We start from the raw sequence: 20,571 nt of genomic DNA, 5'->3' as shown, positions 1-20,571 counted from the left end.
TCAGCCTCTCCTGGGGCTCCAGCCCCTTCCCAGCTCCGTTCCCTGGCCTGGCCATGCTCCAGCCCCTCTGGCACAGCCCATCCCCGTGGATGGCAGCACAGAACGGTGCTGTGGTGCCAGCTCAGGAAGGCCACTGCCATTACAGGGGGTGACTCTGGGGTAGCAGCAAACCCCCGTGATTTGGGGACCCCAGACCCCCATGATTTGGGGACCCCAGACCCCTCTGCCTGGCTCCTGTCCCCTCTGGAGGGGCTCCTCCAATGCAGCTGCACCCCAGAGTTTGGGAGGCTGGGAATGAGCCCTGCTGGGCATTGCAGGTGTGGGGCAGCCCTTGGGGACAGCAGGGGACATGGTTTCAAGGAGGGGCAGCTTTGGGGGCCCAGCAGTGTCCCCAGAGCACGGAATGTCCCAGAGAGGGATTCCAGCTCCAGCCTGGAGAGACTTTGGCCTCATCCACCAGTTCTGGTTGTTGGATCCTCCCCCACGTGGCACAGAGTGGCAGTGCCACCCTGTGCTGGGGGCAGTGGCACTGGGGCTAGGTGGGGCTGTCTGAGCCCAGCCTGCCATTCCCTAGGGATCACCCCCCTCTCCAGCTCCCTAAACCCAGCTCCTGCCTCCCTTCCCCTCGGCATTTCCATCAGGTCTCCCTGCTATTTGAGCAAGGGTGGTGGTGCCTCCCTGGGAGCCTGGGGAAGGCTCTCAGCTGCTCTTTGTTCAAACACCTCTGACTTTTAAAGGCTGCTCCACACAAATCCCACTCTCTCCTCTGCCCTCTCGGCCCAGGGAATTCCCTGCTTTGGAAAATCCACCTTGGCCTTTGGCTGGGCAGCTGCAGGAAGTTTCTCTGGTTCCTCTGGAGTTTTCCAGCTGGAGGAGATGGAAGGAGGAGGAGATGGAAGGAGGAGGAGGAGATGGAAGTACCAGAGGTCTGTGGGATGCTGCTGCTCCATTTGCTCCCTAATGGGGCAGCTGATGGGGCTGCCAGCATTCCTGGTGGTCCATTGGATCCCAGCAGGGGAGAGCCAGCCAGGCAGGGGGTGTTTGTGTTTCCCATTTAACTCCATCCATCACCCACTGCTCTGCCTGCTCTGTCCTGGGATGCTGCTGTGGCCACTCCTGCTCTGCCAGAGCTGGATGTGGATCCTTGGAGATGCCAGCTGCTGTGGGTCCGTGCCCTCCTGGAGATGCATTGTCCCATGGATGACACAACCTTGGGGACAGGGAGGTGACCTGAGGGGTGCAGGAGCTCCCAGGCAGTGGAGGAGACCAAATCTCCCTGAATTTCTCGAGGATTTGGGTGTGAGAAGCTCCACCTGTGATGCCAGATGGGCTCCCTGTTTCCTGCCTCTGCCAAGCAAACAGCTCCATCCCAGGAATTCCTCCTCTTTTCACCCCCTGGGAGAGCAGGAGCAGAGTCCCTGCCCCTCTCCTGCCAGCAGGGAGTTGGGAACAGTGGGATTTCTGGCCAGGGAAGGGCAGGATGCTCCCTGGGTGCCTTAGGGTGAGGGTGGGCAGTGGGAGCTGATCATCCCACCCAGCTCCAGACTCCCTATGGTCCAGGCAGCGTGTTTTGGTGGGATGTGGGATTGGGATGGGCAGAGCAGCACTGCTGGGACCTTGGGAATGTCCCCCTGGCCTGCTGGGGACTGAGCAGTGATGGAGTTGTGGCTTTGGGGTGCACTTAGGGGGTGCTGTGCTGCTTTTATCCATCCATCCATCCATCCATCATCCATCCATCCATCCATCATCATCCATCCATCCATCCATCATCATCCATCCATCATCCATCCATCCATCCATCCATCCATCCATCATCATCCATCATCCATCCATCATCATCCATCCATCATCCATCCATCATCCATCCATCCATCCATCCATCCATCCATCCATCCATCCATCCATCCATCCATCCATCATCCATCCATCCATCCATCATCATCCATCCATCCATCCATCATCATCCATCCATCATCCATCCATCCATCCATCCATCCATCCATCCATCCATCCATCATCATCCATCATCCATCCATCATCATCCATCCATCATCCATCCATCATCCATCCATCCATCCATCCATCCATCCATCCATCCATCCATCCATCCATCCATCCATCCATCCATCCATCCATCCATCCACCCATCTGCTGGATTCCAGGGATTTGGAGCTGCTGGCTGGCTCCATGGCTCCATGACAGTGAGATACCAGCCTTGAGGACCTGTCTGGGAATCTTTAGGATGGGGATAGAAAAGCATCCCGGGACGGCAGCGATGCTTTTTGGATGCAGTGTTGGGATTTTAGATCCATTGGGATATAACAGCCCCCACCAAAGGAGCCCCAAATGCCCCAACTGCCTCAGAAACACCTTTTAATCTGTATTTTAGCAGCATTTTATCTCCTTGTGAATCAATACACTGTTCTCATCCCAAAAATGTAATTAATGAACAAGTTACATCCTTAAAAGCTGGAATTCCTTGGCAGGAGCCGCAGCGGCCAATTCCGAGTCGCCAAGATTTGTATTCATAAAGCAGGAATGAGGTTCAGGATTAACCTTTCCCATCCATCTTTATTTATTGAGTCATTAATTAGAAGCCTCTAATTTCCCAGGCCGCCCCTGCCTGGGCAGGGAGCTGGAGGCTGTTTCATGGAGATGGATTTGGCCGGGATGGGCTTGGAAAAGGAGGCACTTCCCAGGCTGAGCATCCCGGGGCTAGCAGGGAAAACCCCGGTGTTGTGGTGTTGTGAGGGTCCCCAGGATGAGGTGAGAGATGAGAATTTGATTCCAAGTTCTTAGAAGGCTGATTTATGATATTATGATATGATATTAAAATAAATTATATACTAAAACTCTACTAAAGAAAAAGAAAGGAGACATCTGAAGGCTGGACAAGAATCAATAATAAGAACCCGTGACAGACTCAGAGTCTGACACAGCTGATGGTGATTGGGCATTAATTAAAAACAATTCCCATGCTGGGTAAACAATTCTCCAAATCACATTCCAAAGCACCAAAACACGGAGAAGCTGAAGCTTCCCATCTTCCCAGGAGAAGAAATCCTGGCAAAGGGATTTTTCATAAAATATCACAGTGACACGCCAGAGCATCCCATAAATTAGAGCGTGGCACATCCACACTTGCCCCCCTACTTTGTGGGGTTACCAAAGATTGGGTTTTCCTGGGATCCTTGGCAGTGGGGTTTTGTTTTGGGGTTTGATCTCGGGGCGGGATTAATTGAATATTAAATCCTCCAGGAGCTGTGACTGCTGGGGGATGTGTGCAGGTTTTTAAGTGAAAAATGAGCTGGAATGGGATCTTGATGAGCCCTGGGAAGGCTGAGGGTGGCTTGGGGACAGCGTAGGGTCAGACAGGGTCGGGAGCAATGAGGGAAAATCAGGAAAATCGCAGTTTGAAGGGAATTTGGGGAAAACAGGAAAATCCCGGATTGGAGGGAATTTGGGAGCTGTGCTGTTGTGATGGACAGGAGGGAAGAGTTGACCTTCCTGATATCCCAGTGCTGCCAAGCTGGGGATTCCAGAGTCCATTCCAGAGGCTGCTATCCTGGCATGTGTGTGCTGGTTCCCAAAACACCCTGGGCATCCCAAAATCTCCAGTTTGGAGCAGCTTTTGGGAAGGGCAGGAGCACTGGGAGCATCCCCAGGAGCAGCTGGGCTGCCTTGCCAGGTCCTGTGGGAATTGTTCCCAGCCTTTCTTTTTAGGAAAACAAAGCAAACCTTGCTTTTTGTGGTTTGGGACACAAAATTTTTCCATTTTTTTGGGACACAAGATTTTTCCATCTCTGGATCCATGAGCTGCATCCCAGTGCTGCTTCCTCTTCCCAGGAGTGTTTTCCTGTCAGTTTTTAATGGAGAAGTTTGGGAAAAGTTTCCCTGATGAAATGGGTTGGATCCGAGGGGATTTGAAGCCAAATTCACCCCAAGGGAGCATCCACAGGGACAGGAGAAGTGTCCCGTGGGATTGGGGGGGGGCTGTGGCTGATATCAAAAGAAGAATATAATTTTTATTGAATAAAAATGATTATATTATAATAGATAAAATTATATAATAAAATATATATTATATTATCTATTATATATAATATAATATAATATATATAATATTTATATGTAAAAATATATTATATATAATGTATATATAATATAATATAATTATAATAAATATAATAATATACAATAATATTATCTTTTATGTCTTATCTATTCTCTAATATTATATTATAAAATATAATATGCAATAAATAATATGATATAATATATAATATATAATATATGTATTCATATATAATTTTATATAATATATAATAAATATAATTATATTACATATATTCTTAATATATAAATATATAAAAAAATATAAAATACACATAGAAACAATATAGAAAGGAATAATTAATATATATAATATATTAAAGAAATACTGTATTTATAATATATATGTATACTTTATATATTAAATATGTATATATACATATGTAAATAAAGAAATATATACTTAAAATATATTTATATTTTATATGTAATATATTACAGAAATACTGTATATTAGAATATAATATAATATAATATAATATAATATAATATAATATAATATAATATAATATAATATAATATAATATAATATAATATAATATAATATAATATAATATAATATAATATAATATAATTTGGAATCTACAAAAAACAACGAAGTTTTGAGGAGCAATCAGGGGGCCAATCTGGGAACAAACGGGACACAGGGGACTTTCCTTCCCTCCCAGCTCTCCCCGTGCTTTTCCAGCCGGGAATCGGAGCAGCAGCAGCAGCAGCAGCAGCAGCAGGAGCGGCGGGGAGCGCCGGGAGGGAGCGGGATCCTCCCGCCCCTAACAGGCTTTGGAGCCGGAGGAGCTTTGGGATATTTTTGTTGTTTTTTCCCCTCTTAAGCGCATTCCCGGTTTAAGCTGATCCCATCTCGCTGCCTGCCGCCTTCCCCTCTGGAATTACGTTCTCCCGCCTTTTCCCGGTTATTTTCAGCCCGGACCAGGGGTGGTTTTTATTCCCGGGGGGGCGCATGGACATCCTCACCCCATCTTCATTAACGCCGCTAATTAGCACCGGGCCGGCTCGGCGTTATGCAAATCAAGGCGAGGGAAGCGGCCAATGGGAAGAGCAGGATTTGCATGAGCGCGCGGTGATTTGCATAGCGGATATTTTTCAAATTTCTTTTTTGCAAATATTTTTACTATTCTTATTTTTATTTTAATTTATTTTTATTTATTCATCCTTCTAATGAGTTATTTTATTTTTAAGCATTGATAGTTTTTATTTCTTTTAATTTCTTATTTGATCGAATTAATTTTATTTTACAGCATTTTTACTTCTTACTTTTAATTTCTTGTACTTCTTATATATTCTAATTAATTTATTTTTTAGAATTTTTACTTATTTTTTCACTTTCTTTATTTTGATGTACTTTTATTTTCAGTTAATTTTTATTTTAAACCTTTTAATTATTGTTTTAATTATATTTTATTCTGATTAATTTATTTTAATTTCTAAAAGTTTAATTAATATTTGCTTTACTTTAATTTTTAATTCATTCTAATTAATTCATTTTAATTTTTAAGATTTTAAATATTATTTTAATTTTTATTCTTCTGTTTATACATGTTTTAATATTTCACAATTATTTAGAAATTGTTTATTGTTATTTTAAAAATACTTTATAGTTATTTGGAAATTTTTTTCCTGTTCATTTTTTCACAGTTTACAATTATTTTGGCCTTTTTTATCAGTTATTTTGATGTTGTGCTCTGAGAAAATGACTCCAGCAAACTCCTCATGCCCCATCCTCCACCCCTTGACTAAAAGCTTTTTTTCAACCCAAACCTTTCCTTTCCCAAGCCTCTCCTTTTCCCTTGGAGCTTGAAGTGGAAAATTCCCATGAAAAGCCTGGAGCGAGGGGAGAGGATCCAATTCCCAACCCAGCCAGGGAGGGGAAGGAGGAGATTTGGAAAATGAGGAGATTTGGGTTTTCCTTGATGGGGGCAATCAAAAGGCCTCAGTCGAGGGGCCTTGAGCTGGGATTGAGGACCAAATTCCTCCTGGATCATCCCTGGGATGCTCCAAAGGTGCTGCTTGGCTCCTGGTGGTGATGGATAATTAGGAGTGGAGAGGGGCCTCTGTTAATTACAGCCCCCTCATTATGGGAGTGAGATGGAGCATCAGCCTGGGGTGTCACCATCCCAGTGCCACCATTGGGGGTGGCAGCAGGAGCTGGTGATGGTGGGGACACGTGGGGACACCTCCACCCCTGGAAATCCCTCTCTTGAAGGGGTGGGGCTCCACAGTGGGATCTCCAGAGCAGCTGTGGCTGCCCCTGCATCCCTGGAATGTCCAAGGCCAGGCTGGACATTGGGGCTTGGAGCAGCCTGGGACAGTGGGAGGTGTCCCTGCCATGGCAGGGGTGGCACTGGGTGATCCTGTGGGAATCTCTGTGGCTTTCAGGCCACCCATCCCTCTGCTCTGGAGCCAGGCTGGGAGAGCTGGGGGTGCTCACCTGGAGAGGAGAAGGCTCCAGGGACACCTCAGAGCCCCTTGCAGGGCCTAAAGGGGCTCCAGGAGAGCTGCAGAGGGACTGGGGACAAGGGATGGAGGGACAGGACCCAGGGAATGGCTCCCACTGCCAGAGGGCAGGGATGGATGGGATATTGGGAATCAGGAATTGTTCCCTGGCAGGGTGGGCAGGCCCTGGCACAGGTGCCCAGAGCAGCTGGGGCTGCCCCTGGATCCCTGGCAGTGCCCAAGGCCAGGCTGGACACTGGGGCTGGGAGCAGCCTGGGACAGTGGGAGGTGTCCCTGCCATGGCAGGGGGGCACTGGGTGGGCTTTGAGATCCCTTCCCACCCAAACCATTCCAAGATTCTGGAACACAGAGAAGCTTCCTGCTGGGATGCAGTGCCAGCATCGAATCAATCATGGAACAGCTGGGTTGGAAGGAACATTTAGGATCATCCCATTCCATAGGCAAGGACACCTTCCACTCAACCAGGCTGCTCCCAGCCCCATCCACCCCATAAACCCTCCCAGGGATGGGACCTTTAACCCCTGCAGGGCTGATCAGAGAATCCCTGTGACCGTGTTCACAGGGGTCTTATGTTGAGGGAAGAGACGAGGATCTGACTCCATGTTTCAGAAGGCTGATTTATTGTTTTATGATATATATTACATTAAAACTATTATATATATTACATTAAAACTATACCAAAAGAATAGAAGAAAAAGACCTCATCAGAAGGCCAGCTAAGAATAGAAAGCAAAGAATGATAACAAAGGCTTCTGTCTTGGACAGGGAGTCCGAGCCAGCTGACTGTGATTGGCCATTAATTACAAACAACCAACATGGGCCAATCCCAGATGCACCTGTTGCATTCCACAGCAGCAGATAACCATTGCTTACATTTCGTTCCTGAGACCTCTCATCTTCTCAGGAGGAAAAATCCTAAAGAAAGGATTTTTCACGAAAAGATGTCTGTGACAAATCCCCACCCTCTGCCGCACCTCACGGCCGTGTCTCTGTGCCCTCTCCAGGCGGGAGCCTCTCCAAGCAGGACTGGACCATCCAGTGGCCGAGCACGGAGCCGGGCAAGGAGAACAGCCCCGGCTGCCCCAGCGCGGAGCCGGGGCCCTGGGGCAGGACGCACCCGAGCCCCAAGGTACAACCCAAATGCGGGCAGCACCACTGCCACGCCGGCTCGTCCCACGGCCCCATGTACACGCACGTGGACCGCCTGACCGTGGAGGGCCACCCGGGGCTGTGCCCACCGCTGGAGTCCGGGCACCGCTCGCTGCCGCCGTCCCCAAGGCAGCGCCACGCCGCGCACACCCCCCCGCGCACCCCCAACATCGTCACCACCATGACCCCGCCGGGGACCCCCCCCGTGCGCCGCAGGAACAAACTGAAGCCCCCCGGGACGCCCCCGCCCTCGTCGAGGAAGCTGATCCACCTCATCCCGGGATTCACGGCGCTGCACCGCAGCAAATCCCACGAGTTCCAGCTGGGGCACCGCGTGGATGAGGCGCACACCCCCAAGTAAGTGGTGCCCCGGGTGCTGCTGCGTGTTGGGAGGGGTAAACTTCATCCCAGCGCCTTGGGAAAAGGATTTTTATCCCTAAATAATATGTCTAGTTTGGAGGCTTTGCGTGGAAATTTGTTTTTGCAGCTCCTTGCAGCGGGGATGTTGTGGGATGGGGTTCTGCTCCCCCAGGATCTCATTTTGGGGTGGATGAGGCGCACACCCCCAAGTAAGTGATGCCCCAGGTGCTGCTGCGTGTTGGGAGGGGTAAATCTCATCCCAGCGCCTTGGGAAAAGGACTTTTATCCCTAAATAATGTGTCTAGTTTGGAGGTTTTGCATGGAAATTCCTTTTTGCAGCTCCTTGCACTGGGGGTGTTGTGGGATGGTGTCAGTTCTGCTCCCCAGGATCTCATTTTGGGGTGGGTGGGGAGCTGGGAAGTTGTGGGATGGGGTTCTGCTTCCCCAGGATCTCATTTTGGGGTGGATGAGGCAGACACCCCCAAGTAAGTGGTGCCCCGGGTGCTGGTGCGTGTTGAGAGGGGTAAATCTCATCCCAGCGCCTTGGGAAAAGGATTTTTATCCCTAAATAATGCATCTAGTTTGGAGGTTTTGCATGGAAATTCCTTTTTGCAGCTCCTTGCACTGGGGGTGTTGTGGGATAGTGTCAGTTCTGCTCCCCAGGATCTCATTTTGGGGTGGGTGGGGAGCTGGGAAGTTGTGGGATGGGGTTCTGCTTCCCCAGGATCTCATTTTGGGGTGGATGAGGCACACACCCCCAAGTAAGTGGTGCCCCGGGTGCTGGTGCGTGTTGAGAGGGGTAAATCTCATCCCAGCGCCTTGGGAAAAGGATTTTTATCCCTAAATAATGCATCTAGTTTGGAGGTTTTGTGTGGAAATTCCTTTTTGCAGCTCCTTGCAGCGGGGGTGTTGTGGGATGGTGTCGGTTCTGCTCCCCCAGGATCTCATTTTGGGGTGCGTGGGGAGCTGGGAGGTTGTGGGATGGGGTTCTGCTTCCCCAGGATCTCATTTTGGGGTGGATGGGGAGCGCCCAGGGGCTCCAGGATTGCTGCTGGCCATGCTGGAATGTGGGATGGGAGGGTTGGGTTTTCCAGCTGCTGCACGGGAATGGCAGTGAGAGCTGCATGGGGGAGTGAGTGCACGCCGGAGAGAGATGGGAATAATCACCTTCCAGCTGGAAAGTGGATATATGGATTTATAAATCCTCATGGAGAGGAGTTTGTGTTCTGGAGATCCCCCGGGATCTTTTCCATCCAGGCTCTGCCGCATCCCGCGGCTCCTGCTCTGCGGCTCCGCTGCCGGCAGAGGCTGCTGCTGTGCAGGGAAAGGATTCCCTGGCATCCCTACATTCCCTCCCTATCCCTTTCCTTCCCTTTCCGTGGCCCTGCTCGGAAAACCTTCCTCCTGCCATGGCACGGGGTGGCAGAGGGAACTCGTGGCCACTTTGGGACAGCACCACCTCTCCCTGAGGGCGTTTCGGGATGGAGCTGGTCCAAAGCAGGATCCCAGGACAAGCTGCTCTTTTTGTCCCCAAATTCGGAGTTCTTGGGGATAAAAAAGCCGTGCCAGAATCTTGGGAAGAGTCCTCTGAGGGCTGTGGAGGGAGCATGGAAGCTTTGGCACAGCACAGCCCCTCCGGCCTGTCCGTGGTGTTTGGGCAGCTCCAGCTGGGATACAGGAAGGGTTAAATCCACTGAGGTGCTCCCAGTGCCTGACCTGGAGCTGCCCTTGTTGGGCAGAGGGAACCAGGGCAGGTTTGGGGGTGGCAGAGGTGTCTGGTGGCCTCAGCGTGGCGGTGTCACTTGTCCCCCGGGCTGTGGCAGCCGTCATTGTGCAGGGGTGAGGGTGAGCATCCACCCTCCTTTTCCCCTGAGCTGGGAATTTTTGTTCTCTCAGGGCTTTTAACTTTTGGGAACAAAGCCATTTCAGCTGGAAATGCCTCCTGGAAGGCCACCCTCATGCTCAGGCACTGGAGAAGTGTTGGCTTTGTTGGGTCCCCAGGAGCAGCCCCGTGTCCCCAGGGAGAATTCCTGGGAGCTGCCTCTCCCTCCTCCTGCTTTTCTCGGCATTCCAGCCCTGATCCATGCTCTGCCCTGAGCTGGAGAGGGTCTCACCGAGGGCAGAGCTTGCCCTGTTTGATGCCTGGGTTGGTCCCTGGGTATTCCCTGATGATCCTGAGCTGAAATTGCCGGGCAGCAGCGGGAAGGGAGCGCTGGAGACGCTGGGAAAGCTGGATGGAGTCAGGCAGGGATCACAGGAATGGAGGTTTGGGCTGGAAGGAGTTAAATCTCGTGTCATTCCAAGGGCAGGGACACCTTCCAGCACTCGTGGTCACCCTGACCTGGAGCTGGACACCATGGAATCTTCTGGCCACTGATTCCCCAGGGTGGGGAGGGGGTGCCTGGAATTCCCTGCAAAGGGAAGGAACAGGGAAGGGCATGCAGATGGAAATGTCACACAGGGTGACACAAACACACAGTGATGTCCCCTCTGCCTTCATCCCTCTCCACACAAGGTGCCCAGAGAAGCTGTGGCTGCCCCTGGATCCCTGGAACGTCCCAGGCCAGGTTGGATGGGATTTGGAGCAGCCTGGGACAGTGGGAGGTGTCCTTGCCATGGCAGGGGTGGCACTGGATGGGCTTTAAGGTCCCTTCCCACCCAAACCATTCCATGATTCCTTTGCATGACTGCAGCCAGTTCTCCCAGTGTCTCCAGTGCTCCCTTCCCAGTGGTGCTGGGCAAATTCAGCTCCTGATTAGGGAATTAATCAAGGGAAGAGCCAATATTGACAGGGCCCCGTTGTGCTCCAGGGGCTGCTGCGCCGGGTTGGATCCGGATTCCTGCAAACCTCTTGGAGAAGCAGGGAACTTCATTTTCTCTAATGGCACTTAATGATTTTGCAGGAGACAACCACTAAATCCTGCCTGCTAATCCCATTAGTGCTTCGGGATTGTAATTAGTGCATTAAAGAGGCAGCTTCTTCTTTTTCCCCTCTTTTTTTCCAGCACAGCCCTGCTGGAGTGGAAGTTGTTTATTAGCCTGGATGAGGTGGAAAATGCCTGGCACAGATAAAAAGTGGATTAAAATTGAAATATTTTCTGGCTCTTCTCAGCTAATTGTTATTTTATGGCCGTGGAATTTGAGGATGGATTTTTTTTTAATGCCACACTTTTACAGTGTCCCTGAAGTCCGAGTCCTCTGTGCTTCCTGCAGGAGGGAGCTCATCCCTGGAGGAGGGTTTGGAGCCTTCCCTGATCAACCCCTCCTGATTTTTGTTGTGCTCCTGGGCCCTTGGGTTGCTTTGGATTGGGGCTTTTTGTTCCCTGTGTCCTGTTCCAGCATGGAAGGAGGGGCTGGACATGGACAGTCGAGAGTTTGAGGATCCCAAGTGCTGGGTGGGATCTCCTGGAGTGATTTGGGGTGGAGGTTTAACTCCATCCTGCCTGGTCTCTGCAAGGGCCCTTCTGAGACCCTCCCAGGAGGGAGGTTGGTGTCCCTCAGGCTGATTTATGGAGTGGTTTGGGATGGAAGGGACATTAAGGAGCATCTTGTCCCATCCCTGCCATGGCAGGGACACCTCCCACTGTCCCAGGCTGCTCCCAGCCCCAGTGTCCAGCCTGGCCTTGGGCACTGCCAGGGATCCAGGGGCAGCCACAGCTGCTCTGGGCACCTGTGCTAGGGCCTGCCCACCCTGCCAGGGAACAATTGATCCCAATATCCCATCCATCCCTGCCCTCTGGCAGTGGGAGCCATTCCCTGTGTCCTGGCACTTATCCAAAGTCCCTTTATCTCCTCCTCAGCTCAGGATGGGGTGAAAGGGGCTCTGGGGTGACTTTGGCAGGAGGAGAAATCTCTCTCCCTATGAGCTGTGGGTTGGGATTGATGGAGTGGAGCCCTCAGGGTTCTCTGAGGCTGCTCCCCCTGGATTTTTCCACCTTGGCACAGACAGAAAATAAACCAGCACCATTTATTTGTGACAGCAGCGGCAGCGACCGGGTCCCCTCCCGAGCAAGGCCACCTTGTACTGCTTGATTCCCGATGACAGCTCATAAACTCCTTTGAATGTTGTGTTTTGGATCTTATTCCCGGTGTTTAATCCATCATTTCTGTGTGCCAAGACCTTCTGAGGCAGGGGTTAAGTCTGATTTTTTTGTTTTGGAGCTCCCAGCCTCCAATTTTCCCGCATGGAGTCTCCAGCTGTCGACCGTAACTCCGAGGTACGGAACATTACTCCTGAAAAGATCCCCTGACTTCCATAAATCCACAGCCCATAAACATCTCAGGAATGGTCCTCAAACCCAAACAAAACATTGAGAGTGGCTGATAAAATAATGCCCATTTAATACCTCATGAATTCCACGGGCCATTGGAGTCTCTCATGGGTAGTTAATGATTATCCATCAGCCAGGAGCCAGGGAAGAAACAAACTCGGAATGGGAGGTCTCAAAAATCCATTAGCTGGGGAATAGAAGTCCAGCTCGTTAAGGGCTTGTTAACCCTTGGAAGGAGTGGGTGGATTTTACCCTTACACCCATCCTTTGGCCCATCTTTTGTCTTTTGTCCTCTACCTAGGCCCACCCATCATCCTTGGACCCCTCTTTAGACCCGGCCTTCATCCTTAGACCTCTCCTTGAAGCCATCCTTCATCTCTAGACCCCTCATTAGACCTGGCCTTTGTCCTTTGGCCCATCCTTTATCCTTTGACCTGTACTTAGACCTTTTCTTTGTCCTTAGACATATCCATCATCCTTGGGCCCATCCTTAGACCCATCCTTCTTCTTTAGACCTGTCCTTGGACTCATCCTGGGATCCCTCAGTAGACCCATCCTTCATCCTTAGGCCCATTCTTAGACTTTTCCTTTGTACTTAGAACCATTCTTCACGTTTAGACTCATCCTCAGACCCATCCTTCATCTTTACACCTGTCCTTGGACCCACCCTTCATCCTGGGACCCCACATTGGACCCATCCTTTGTCCTTTGGCCCATCCTTAGACAGACCCTTCATCCTTTCCCCCATATTTGAACCCCTCCTTCATCTTTAGGCCTGTCCTTGGGCCTGTCCTTCATCCCTGCACCTCTCATTAGACCCTGGACCCCTTTCCTTCTCTGACCCACCCTTTGTCCTTTGACTCATCCTTAGACCCATCCTTCATCCTTAGACCCCTCATTAGACACAGCCTTCATCTTTCAGCCCATCCTTCATCTTTGGACCCCTCCTTACCCCATCCTTCTTCCTTCTGAGCCCTCCTTAGACTCATCCTGTGTCTTTTAGGCCTGTCCTTAGACCCATCCTTCATCTTTGGACCCCTCATTAGACAGACCCTTCATAATTTTCCCATCCTTCTTCCTTCTGAGCCCTCTTTAGACCCATCCTGTGTCTTTTAGGCCTGTCTTTTGACTCACCCTTCATCCTTAGACCCCTCATTAGATCCACCCTTCATCTTTTAGCCTATCCTTCATCTTTGGACCCTTCCTTAACCCATCCTTCACCTTGGGGCCCATCCTTAGACCCATCCTGTGTCTTTCAGGCCTGTCCTTTGACCCATCCTTCATCCTTAGACTCCTCATTAGATCCACCCTTTACCTTTTAGCCCATCCTTCACCTTTGGGCCCATCCTTAGACCCATCCTTTGTCTTTCAGGCCTGTCCTTTGACCCTTCCTTCATCCTTGGACCCCTCCTTAGATCCATCCCCTGACCCCCCTCCTCAACCCTGACCCTTGTGAAGGGGAGCTGAGCCCAAACCCTGCTCAGCTCCCAGCTGTGGCTCCTTTTGCCGCGCTGCTGTGGCCAGATCCATGAGCTCCAAGGAGCATCCTCTGGGAAGCAGCTGGAGAGGGAGGATGGGAGCACGACCCAGCCCTGGGGACGTGCTGAGTTCCAGCAGCTGCTGGACAGGATGGGACATTACATTTTTGTGGTGCACGAGGCTCCTCCAGCTCAAGGCAGCTGGATTTTGGCTAAATTTTCCATGAGTTCTCCTTGTCCTGTGTTGCTGCAGTGACATTCAGGGTGTGGGTGTTTTCCTGGTGGAAAAACCTGCTGGTTCAAAGCCTTCTGAGGGTTCATTTCCTCCCCTTTTGCTCCATTGGTGCCGAGGTGGATTTTTGGTGGGATTTTTCCAGACTGGGATGAGGATTTCCTGGCTGGGTGAAGTCAGACATGAAGTTCAGATGTGACCTGGTGATAGAGCACATCCCCAGCTTCTTCTTTTCCTTTTTCCTTGACCTATTTCCAACTTTAACTTTAGATACTTTCTGTCCTGAGGGTGTTTTTTCTCCATCCCACATTGCAAATTCCTGACAATGGGATATTTCCTGTGGTACTTGACCAAATCTACTGCCCAACTGGGAACATCATGGCCCAGAGGTGAAAAACTGGATCCCAGACCTCCAAAAACCTGGGAGCTGAGGGTAGAGAGGTGAAAAACTGAATCCCAGACCTCCAAAAACTTGGGAGCAGAGGGGACGGAAGTGAAAACCTGAATCCCAGACCCACAAAAAACTGGGAGCTGAGGGTAGAGAGGTGAAAAACTGAATCCCAAACCTCCAAAAACCTGGGAGCAGAGGTCTTCTCCACCATCCTCACCCCACTGAGCAGCCCCTGCTTAGATTGTGCCTCAGATTTAATCATTTAAGCTGGTCCTAAACAGGCCCTGATGGATCATTAATTCTGCTGCTCCTCAACCTTGATAATAATGATGTTTCCCCTTGTAGCAATTCCCATCCACCTGGTGGATCGATGCTTGGATGTTCTGCATGGGTAGGATTCAGGAGAGCATCCAGGCAGCTCCTGTGACATTGCCCAGCTTTGGAAAGGCAGGTGGGCTCCTGGCACTGGGCACGAGCAGGAGATTGATGTTTGCAGAGCAGGTGGATGCAGCAGGACGTGCCCAACGTGTGGGAATGATCCATATGGAGCCTCTTCCCAAGGTGGGCACTGGCACCTGGGCTGTGCCAGCCCTAGGGTGGCAGCAGGAGCAGGGCAGGGCCAGTCCCCTGTGAGACACCTCAGATCTTGGGGTCACGTTTGTGTCCCTCATGACAAGATGGACATGGAGGGGCTGGAGCGTGGCCAGGGCAGGGAACGGAGCTGGGAAGGGGCTGGAGCCCCAGGAGAGGCTGAGGGAGCTGGGAAGGGGCTCAGCCTGGAGCAAAGGAGCCTCAGGGGGGCCCTTGTGGCTCTGCACAGCTCCTGCCAGGAGGGGACAGCCGGGGGGTCGGGCTGTGCTCCAGGGAACAGGGACAGGAGCAGAGGGAACGGCCTCAGGCTGGGCCAGGGCAGGGGCAGGGTGGGCCGATCCATCAGGGCCTGTTTAGGACCAGCTTAAATGATTAAATCTGAGGCACAGACTAAGCAGGGGCTGCTCAGGGGGGTGGGGATGGTGGAGAAGACCTCTGCTCCCAGGCTTTTGGAGGTTTGGGATTCAGTTTTTCACCTCTCTTCCCTCAGCTCCCAGATTTTTGTGGGTCTGGGATTCAGTTTTTCACCTCCATCCCCTCTGCTCCCAAGTTTTTGGAGGTCTGGGATTCAATTTTTCACCTCTGGGCCCTCAGCTCCCAGGTTTTTGGAGGTCTGGGATTCAGGTCAGGCACTGGCACAGCTGCCCAGAGCAGGGCTGGAGTTCCCATCCCTGAAGGGATTTAACAGCTGTGTGGATGTGGCACTTGGGGACTCCATGATTTCCAAGGATCCCATGATCTCTGTTATTTATCCTGAAACCAGAGCCCAGCCTGGAACTCCAGCGAGGGGCAGAGCATGGCAGTGCAGGAATTTGGAGAGCAAAACGAGCAGCATCTCTCCCTGTGCTTCCAAATCATCCCCCTGATTAATCTCGCTGCTGCTGCCGGGCTGTGGAGCTGTGCACAGCTCCTGGAATGTGTCCAGCTCCCTCAAAGGATGCTTTGCACACCGTGAGGTGACAGTGATGAGTGGTCCCCGTACCAACCTGGCTCCGTGCTGGAACCATCCCGCTGCTCCAGGCTGCGGCGCTCCTTAGGAGTGTCATTAATGTTAATTACGGCCCTGCTATTCCATCCAGAGCCGCTGGAGCTTTACCGTGCTCAGAGGAGAAACTTCTCACCGTGTCCTTTAATGAGGAGTTGAGGCTCCTTTCAAAGCCAGACGGGCGTGAGGATGAATTTAGATAAGGATGAGCACCCTGGGAGAGGTGGCACCGCGTTCCTGGCTGGGAGGGAGGGCACGGGGAGGGCAGGGGCTGTGGGCAGCGCTGGCCAGGCTGGCACTGACCACTGCTGGGCCTGGCAGAGCCTGAGCTCTGCCCAGCTCTGTCTCCCAGCCAGGAGCAGCTCCCCTGTTCATTTCTTGGTGGTTCAAGAGGTTGGTGGGAGCTTGTCCTGACCCTCCTGCCATCCCAGCCCTGACCCTCGGTGCTGGCCCAGGCTGGCCAAGAGCTCCAGGGGATTCCTTGGCAATAATGGGATGAAAACCAAAGCAGGGAGTGCTCCTCAGAGTCCAGAGAGGCCATGGAGGTGCTCCAAGGGCTGGAGCCCCTCTGCTCTGGAGCAGCTGGGGCTGCCCCTGGATCCCTGGAATGTCCAAGGCCAGGTTGGACATTGGGGCTGGGAGCAGCCTGGGACAGTGGGAGGTGTCCCTGCCATGGCAGGGGTGGCACTGGGTGGTCCTGTGGGAATCTCTGTGGCTTTCAGGCCACCCATCCCTCTGCTCTGGAGCCAGGCTGGGAGAGCTGGGGGTGCTCACCTGGAGAGGAGAAGGCTCCAGGGACACCTCAGAGCCCCTTGCAGGGCCTAAAGGGGCTCCAGGAGAGCTGCAGAGGGACTGGGGACAAGGGATGGAGGGACAGGACACAGGGAATGGCTCCCACTGCCAGAGGGCAGGGATGGATGGGATCTTGGGAATGAGGAATTGTTCCCTGGCAGGGTGGTGAGGAGCTGGGACGGAACTCCCAGAGCAGCTGGGGCTGCCCCTGGATCCCTGGCAGTGCCCAAGGCCAGGCTGGACACTGGGGCTGGGAGCAGCCTGGGACAGTGGGAGGTGTCCCTGCCATGGCAGGGGTGGGATGAGATGGGATTTAATGTCCCTTCCATCCCAAACCATTCCAGGATTGTCCAGATCTGCCCCACCTGGCTGAGGCTGTGCTGTCTGGGGATGGGGAAACCCCCTCAGGGTGCCCCATTCCGGGGCTGAATCCCTGTGGAAGTTTCTCCATCTGAAGGAGGCTCAGCCCCAGCAGCCCTGGCTGGCCCCAGCTCACCCTCAGTGCCCTCAAGGAAACGTAACAGTGGCAACCAAGAAAACAGAAGGGGCTTAATGAGAAACAGCTCCAGCTCCAGGATCCTGGAAATTACCTCTGTCAGCTCCTTCCTGCCCCTGTCTGCTCCCAGTGCTGTTCCTGCAGCCCTGAGGAGGAGGAGGAGGAGGAGGGGGAAAAAAAACTGTTTGGCTCGAACTCCCTTCAAAGAATTTCCCAGCTTTATAATTTGCAGCTGTAATAAAAAAGTTCCACTTTGTGCTTGGAAAAGAGAATAATAGATCAGTCAGAGTCGAGCGTGGAAATTCAGGCATCCAGGGAAGTGGGGACAGGCACTTGGATAAATATTTAAGTGCTGAGGCTTTGATATGAAGGAGCTGCTTTTCCTCTGGCCAGGGGAGGGAGGGATTGTTGCCTCTTTATGGGAATGAGGAGGATAAATGGAACATCTGCAGGATATTCTGTGTTTATTTCTTTATCTCAACCCCAGCTTGTTCCAGAGTGTGAACATTGTGTGGAGCTTGTTCAGGTTTGGGTGGAGAATGAAGGAATTTCAGCTTTTCAGGCAGGTTCAAAAAAATCCTCTGCCTTGAATGCTGAAAACCCTTCAGAAGCTGGTGCCACCCTGAGAGCACCAGGGGGATTTGGGACGTGGGATGGCACTGGGCACGGAGCTGTGAGTTTATCCCAGTGCCAAAGGTGACCTGGTGCCTCCTTTCCTGGCTGAGACAGCTCCAGCTGGGCTGGTTGTGATCCCAGCTCCCCAAGGCTGTTTGGAAATGCTCAGACTCCTTAGCCAGGGTGGGTTTTTTAATGGTTTATTTGAGAAAAAGGTCAGATTTTGCCATCTGTGTGCCAATATGGGAACAGGAAGGGAGAAGTGGCAGGAATTCTGGAGAAGGGCTTTGCTAAGGAGGGACAGGGACAGGGAATGGCTTCTCACTGCAGGGATGGGTGGGAAATGGGGAAGGAATTGTTCCCTGTGAGCACAGACTGAAGCTGTGGCTGCCCCTGGATCCCTGGGACAATGGGAGGTGTCCCTGCCCATGGCAAGGTTGGGATAAAATGATCTTCAAGCTCCCTTCCCACCAAATCATTCCTGCCTGAAAGAATGCCAGAGTGAATCTGAGTGTTTGAATCTGAGTATTTTCTTCCCTTTTTTACCATTCCAAAGAATGCCAGAGTGAATCTAAGGTTTTTCTTCCCTTTATTTTTTTACCATTCCAAAGAATTCCAGAGTGAATCTGAAGCTTTTCTTCCCTTTTTTTTGCCATTCCATGAATGCCAGAGTGAATCTGAGTGTTGGAATCTGAGTATTTTCTTCTCTTTTTTTTTACCATTCCAAAGAATTCCAGAGTGAATCTGAGTGTTTTCTTCCCTTTTTAACCATTCCAAAGAATGCCAGAATGAATCTGAGTGTTTTCTTCCCTTTTTTTTTTGCCATTCCAAAGAATGCCAGAGTGAAACTAAGGCTTTTCTTCCCTTTTTTTTTTTACCATTCCAAATAATGCCAGAGTGAATCTGAGCGTTTTCTTCCCCTTTTTTTTTTGCCATTCCAAAGAATTCCAGAGTGAATCTGAGGATTTTCTTCCCCTTTTTTCCCATTCCAGTGGGTGCTGCTGGTGGAGGAGGCACGGGGGCAGCCCTTCACCTGCTCCTTGCTCTGATTTAATCGGAAATATTGTGCAATTAAAGCACTCCAAAAGCCACAAATCTTCGGGGCGGAATCCCGGCCAGGCTGCAGCGATCTTTAATCCTTTGCAGCTGAAATACCAAGGAGAGGATTTCTATTTTTTTTTTTTTTCCTCCCACTCTATTTCCCTTCCTTTAAGAGCAACGCTTGTGTGGAAATTGGTGTGTGCTGACGAGGAGCGAAGTGGTGAATAAAACATCACCTGGCTCCTGCAGGGGCAGCTCCTGCCCGGTGGTTCAATTGTAAATTAAACCCGTTTTAATTCTTTTAAATGGCAATAAGAATGGGAGTGCCAACAAATGACTGCAGAGCAGGCTGCTACTTACTCGATCTCTGGGTTTTTTAAAAGTTGGGAATGGAAATGAGCCTTGCCAGAGCTGGGGAATGGTTGGGGTGTCCTGTTTGTGATGTTTTTTGGGATGAGCCAAATCCCAGAAGTATCACAGCCCTGAGGACATTGACTTGATTTCCAGGTTTTTAAGAGTTGGGCATGGAGGATGAGCCCTGCCAGGGGCTGAGGAATGGTTGGGGTGCTCCCTTTGGGATGTTTTTTGGGATGAGCCCTATTCCAGGAGCATCACAGCATCACAGTGAACATTTGACTAATTTCTGGGTTTTTTAAGAGTTGGGAATGGAGATGAACCCTGCCAGGGGTTGATTGGGGTGTCATCTTTGGGATGCTTTTTGGGATGAGCCCTATTCCAGGAGCATCACAGCCCTCGACTTGATTTCCAGTTTTTTTAAGAGTTGGGAATGGAGGATGAGCCCTGCCAGGGGCTGATTGGGGTGTCATCTTTGGGATGCTTTTTGGGATCAGCCATACTCCAGAAGCATCACAGCCTTGAGGACATTGACTTGATTTCCAGGTTTTTTAAGAGTTGGGAATGGAGATGAGCACTGCCACAGCTGGGGAATGGCTGGGGTGTCATCTTTGGGATGCTTTTTGGGATGAGCCATATCCCAGGACATTTACAGCATCAAAGTCAACATTGACTTGATTTCTGAGTTTTTTAAGAGCTGGGAATGGAGAAGATGAGCCCTGCCAGGGGCTGGGGAATAGTTGGGGTGTTTCCTTTGGGATGCTTTTTGGGATGAGCCATACTCCAGAAGTATCACAGCCCTGTGAACATTGACTCGATGTCCAGGTTTTTTAAGAGTTGGGCATGGAGGATGAGCCCTGCCAGGGGCTGGGGAATGGTTGGGGTGTTCCCTTTGGGATGTTTTTTGGGATGAGCCCTATTCCAGGAGCATCACAGCATCACAGTGAACATTTGACTAATTTCTGTGTTTTTTAAGAGTTGGGAATGGAGGATGAGCCCTGCCAGGGGCTGACTGGGGTGTCCCCTTTGGGATGCTTTTTGGGATGAGCCATACTCCAGAAGTATCACAGCCCTGAGAATATTGACTCAATTTCCGGTTTTTTTAAGAGTTGGGAATGGAGATGAGCCCTGCCAGAGCTGGGGAATGGCTGGGGTGTCATCTTTAGGATACTTTTTGGGATGAGCCATACTCCAGAAGTATCACAGCCCTGTGAACATTGACTCTATTTCT

General features: G+C 51.0%; 1 protein-coding gene across 1 annotated transcript in view; it reads left to right on the top strand.

Annotated features, from left to right (window-relative positions):
- The window catches only part of LOC118700330 (kinase suppressor of Ras 2-like), a gene marked incomplete at its 3' end in the record, with an annotated part of 68,951 nt that overhangs the window by 10,006 nt on the left and 38,374 nt on the right, over positions 1 to 20,571 (top strand). Inside the window, exon 4 of the mRNA XM_036404745.1 lies at positions 7,590 to 8,091. Coding sequence (XP_036260638.1) covers positions 7,590 to 8,091 — 502 coding nt within the window. The remainder of the gene's footprint in view (positions 1 to 7,589; positions 8,092 to 20,571) is intronic.

This window comes from Molothrus ater, unplaced genomic scaffold (assembly GCF_012460135.2).
Source record: "Molothrus ater isolate BHLD 08-10-18 breed brown headed cowbird unplaced genomic scaffold, BPBGC_Mater_1.1 matUn_MA574, whole genome shotgun sequence".
NCBI lineage: Eukaryota > Metazoa > Chordata > Aves > Passeriformes > Icteridae > Molothrus > Molothrus ater.
This window is presented reverse-complemented; position numbering and strand designations above follow the sequence as displayed.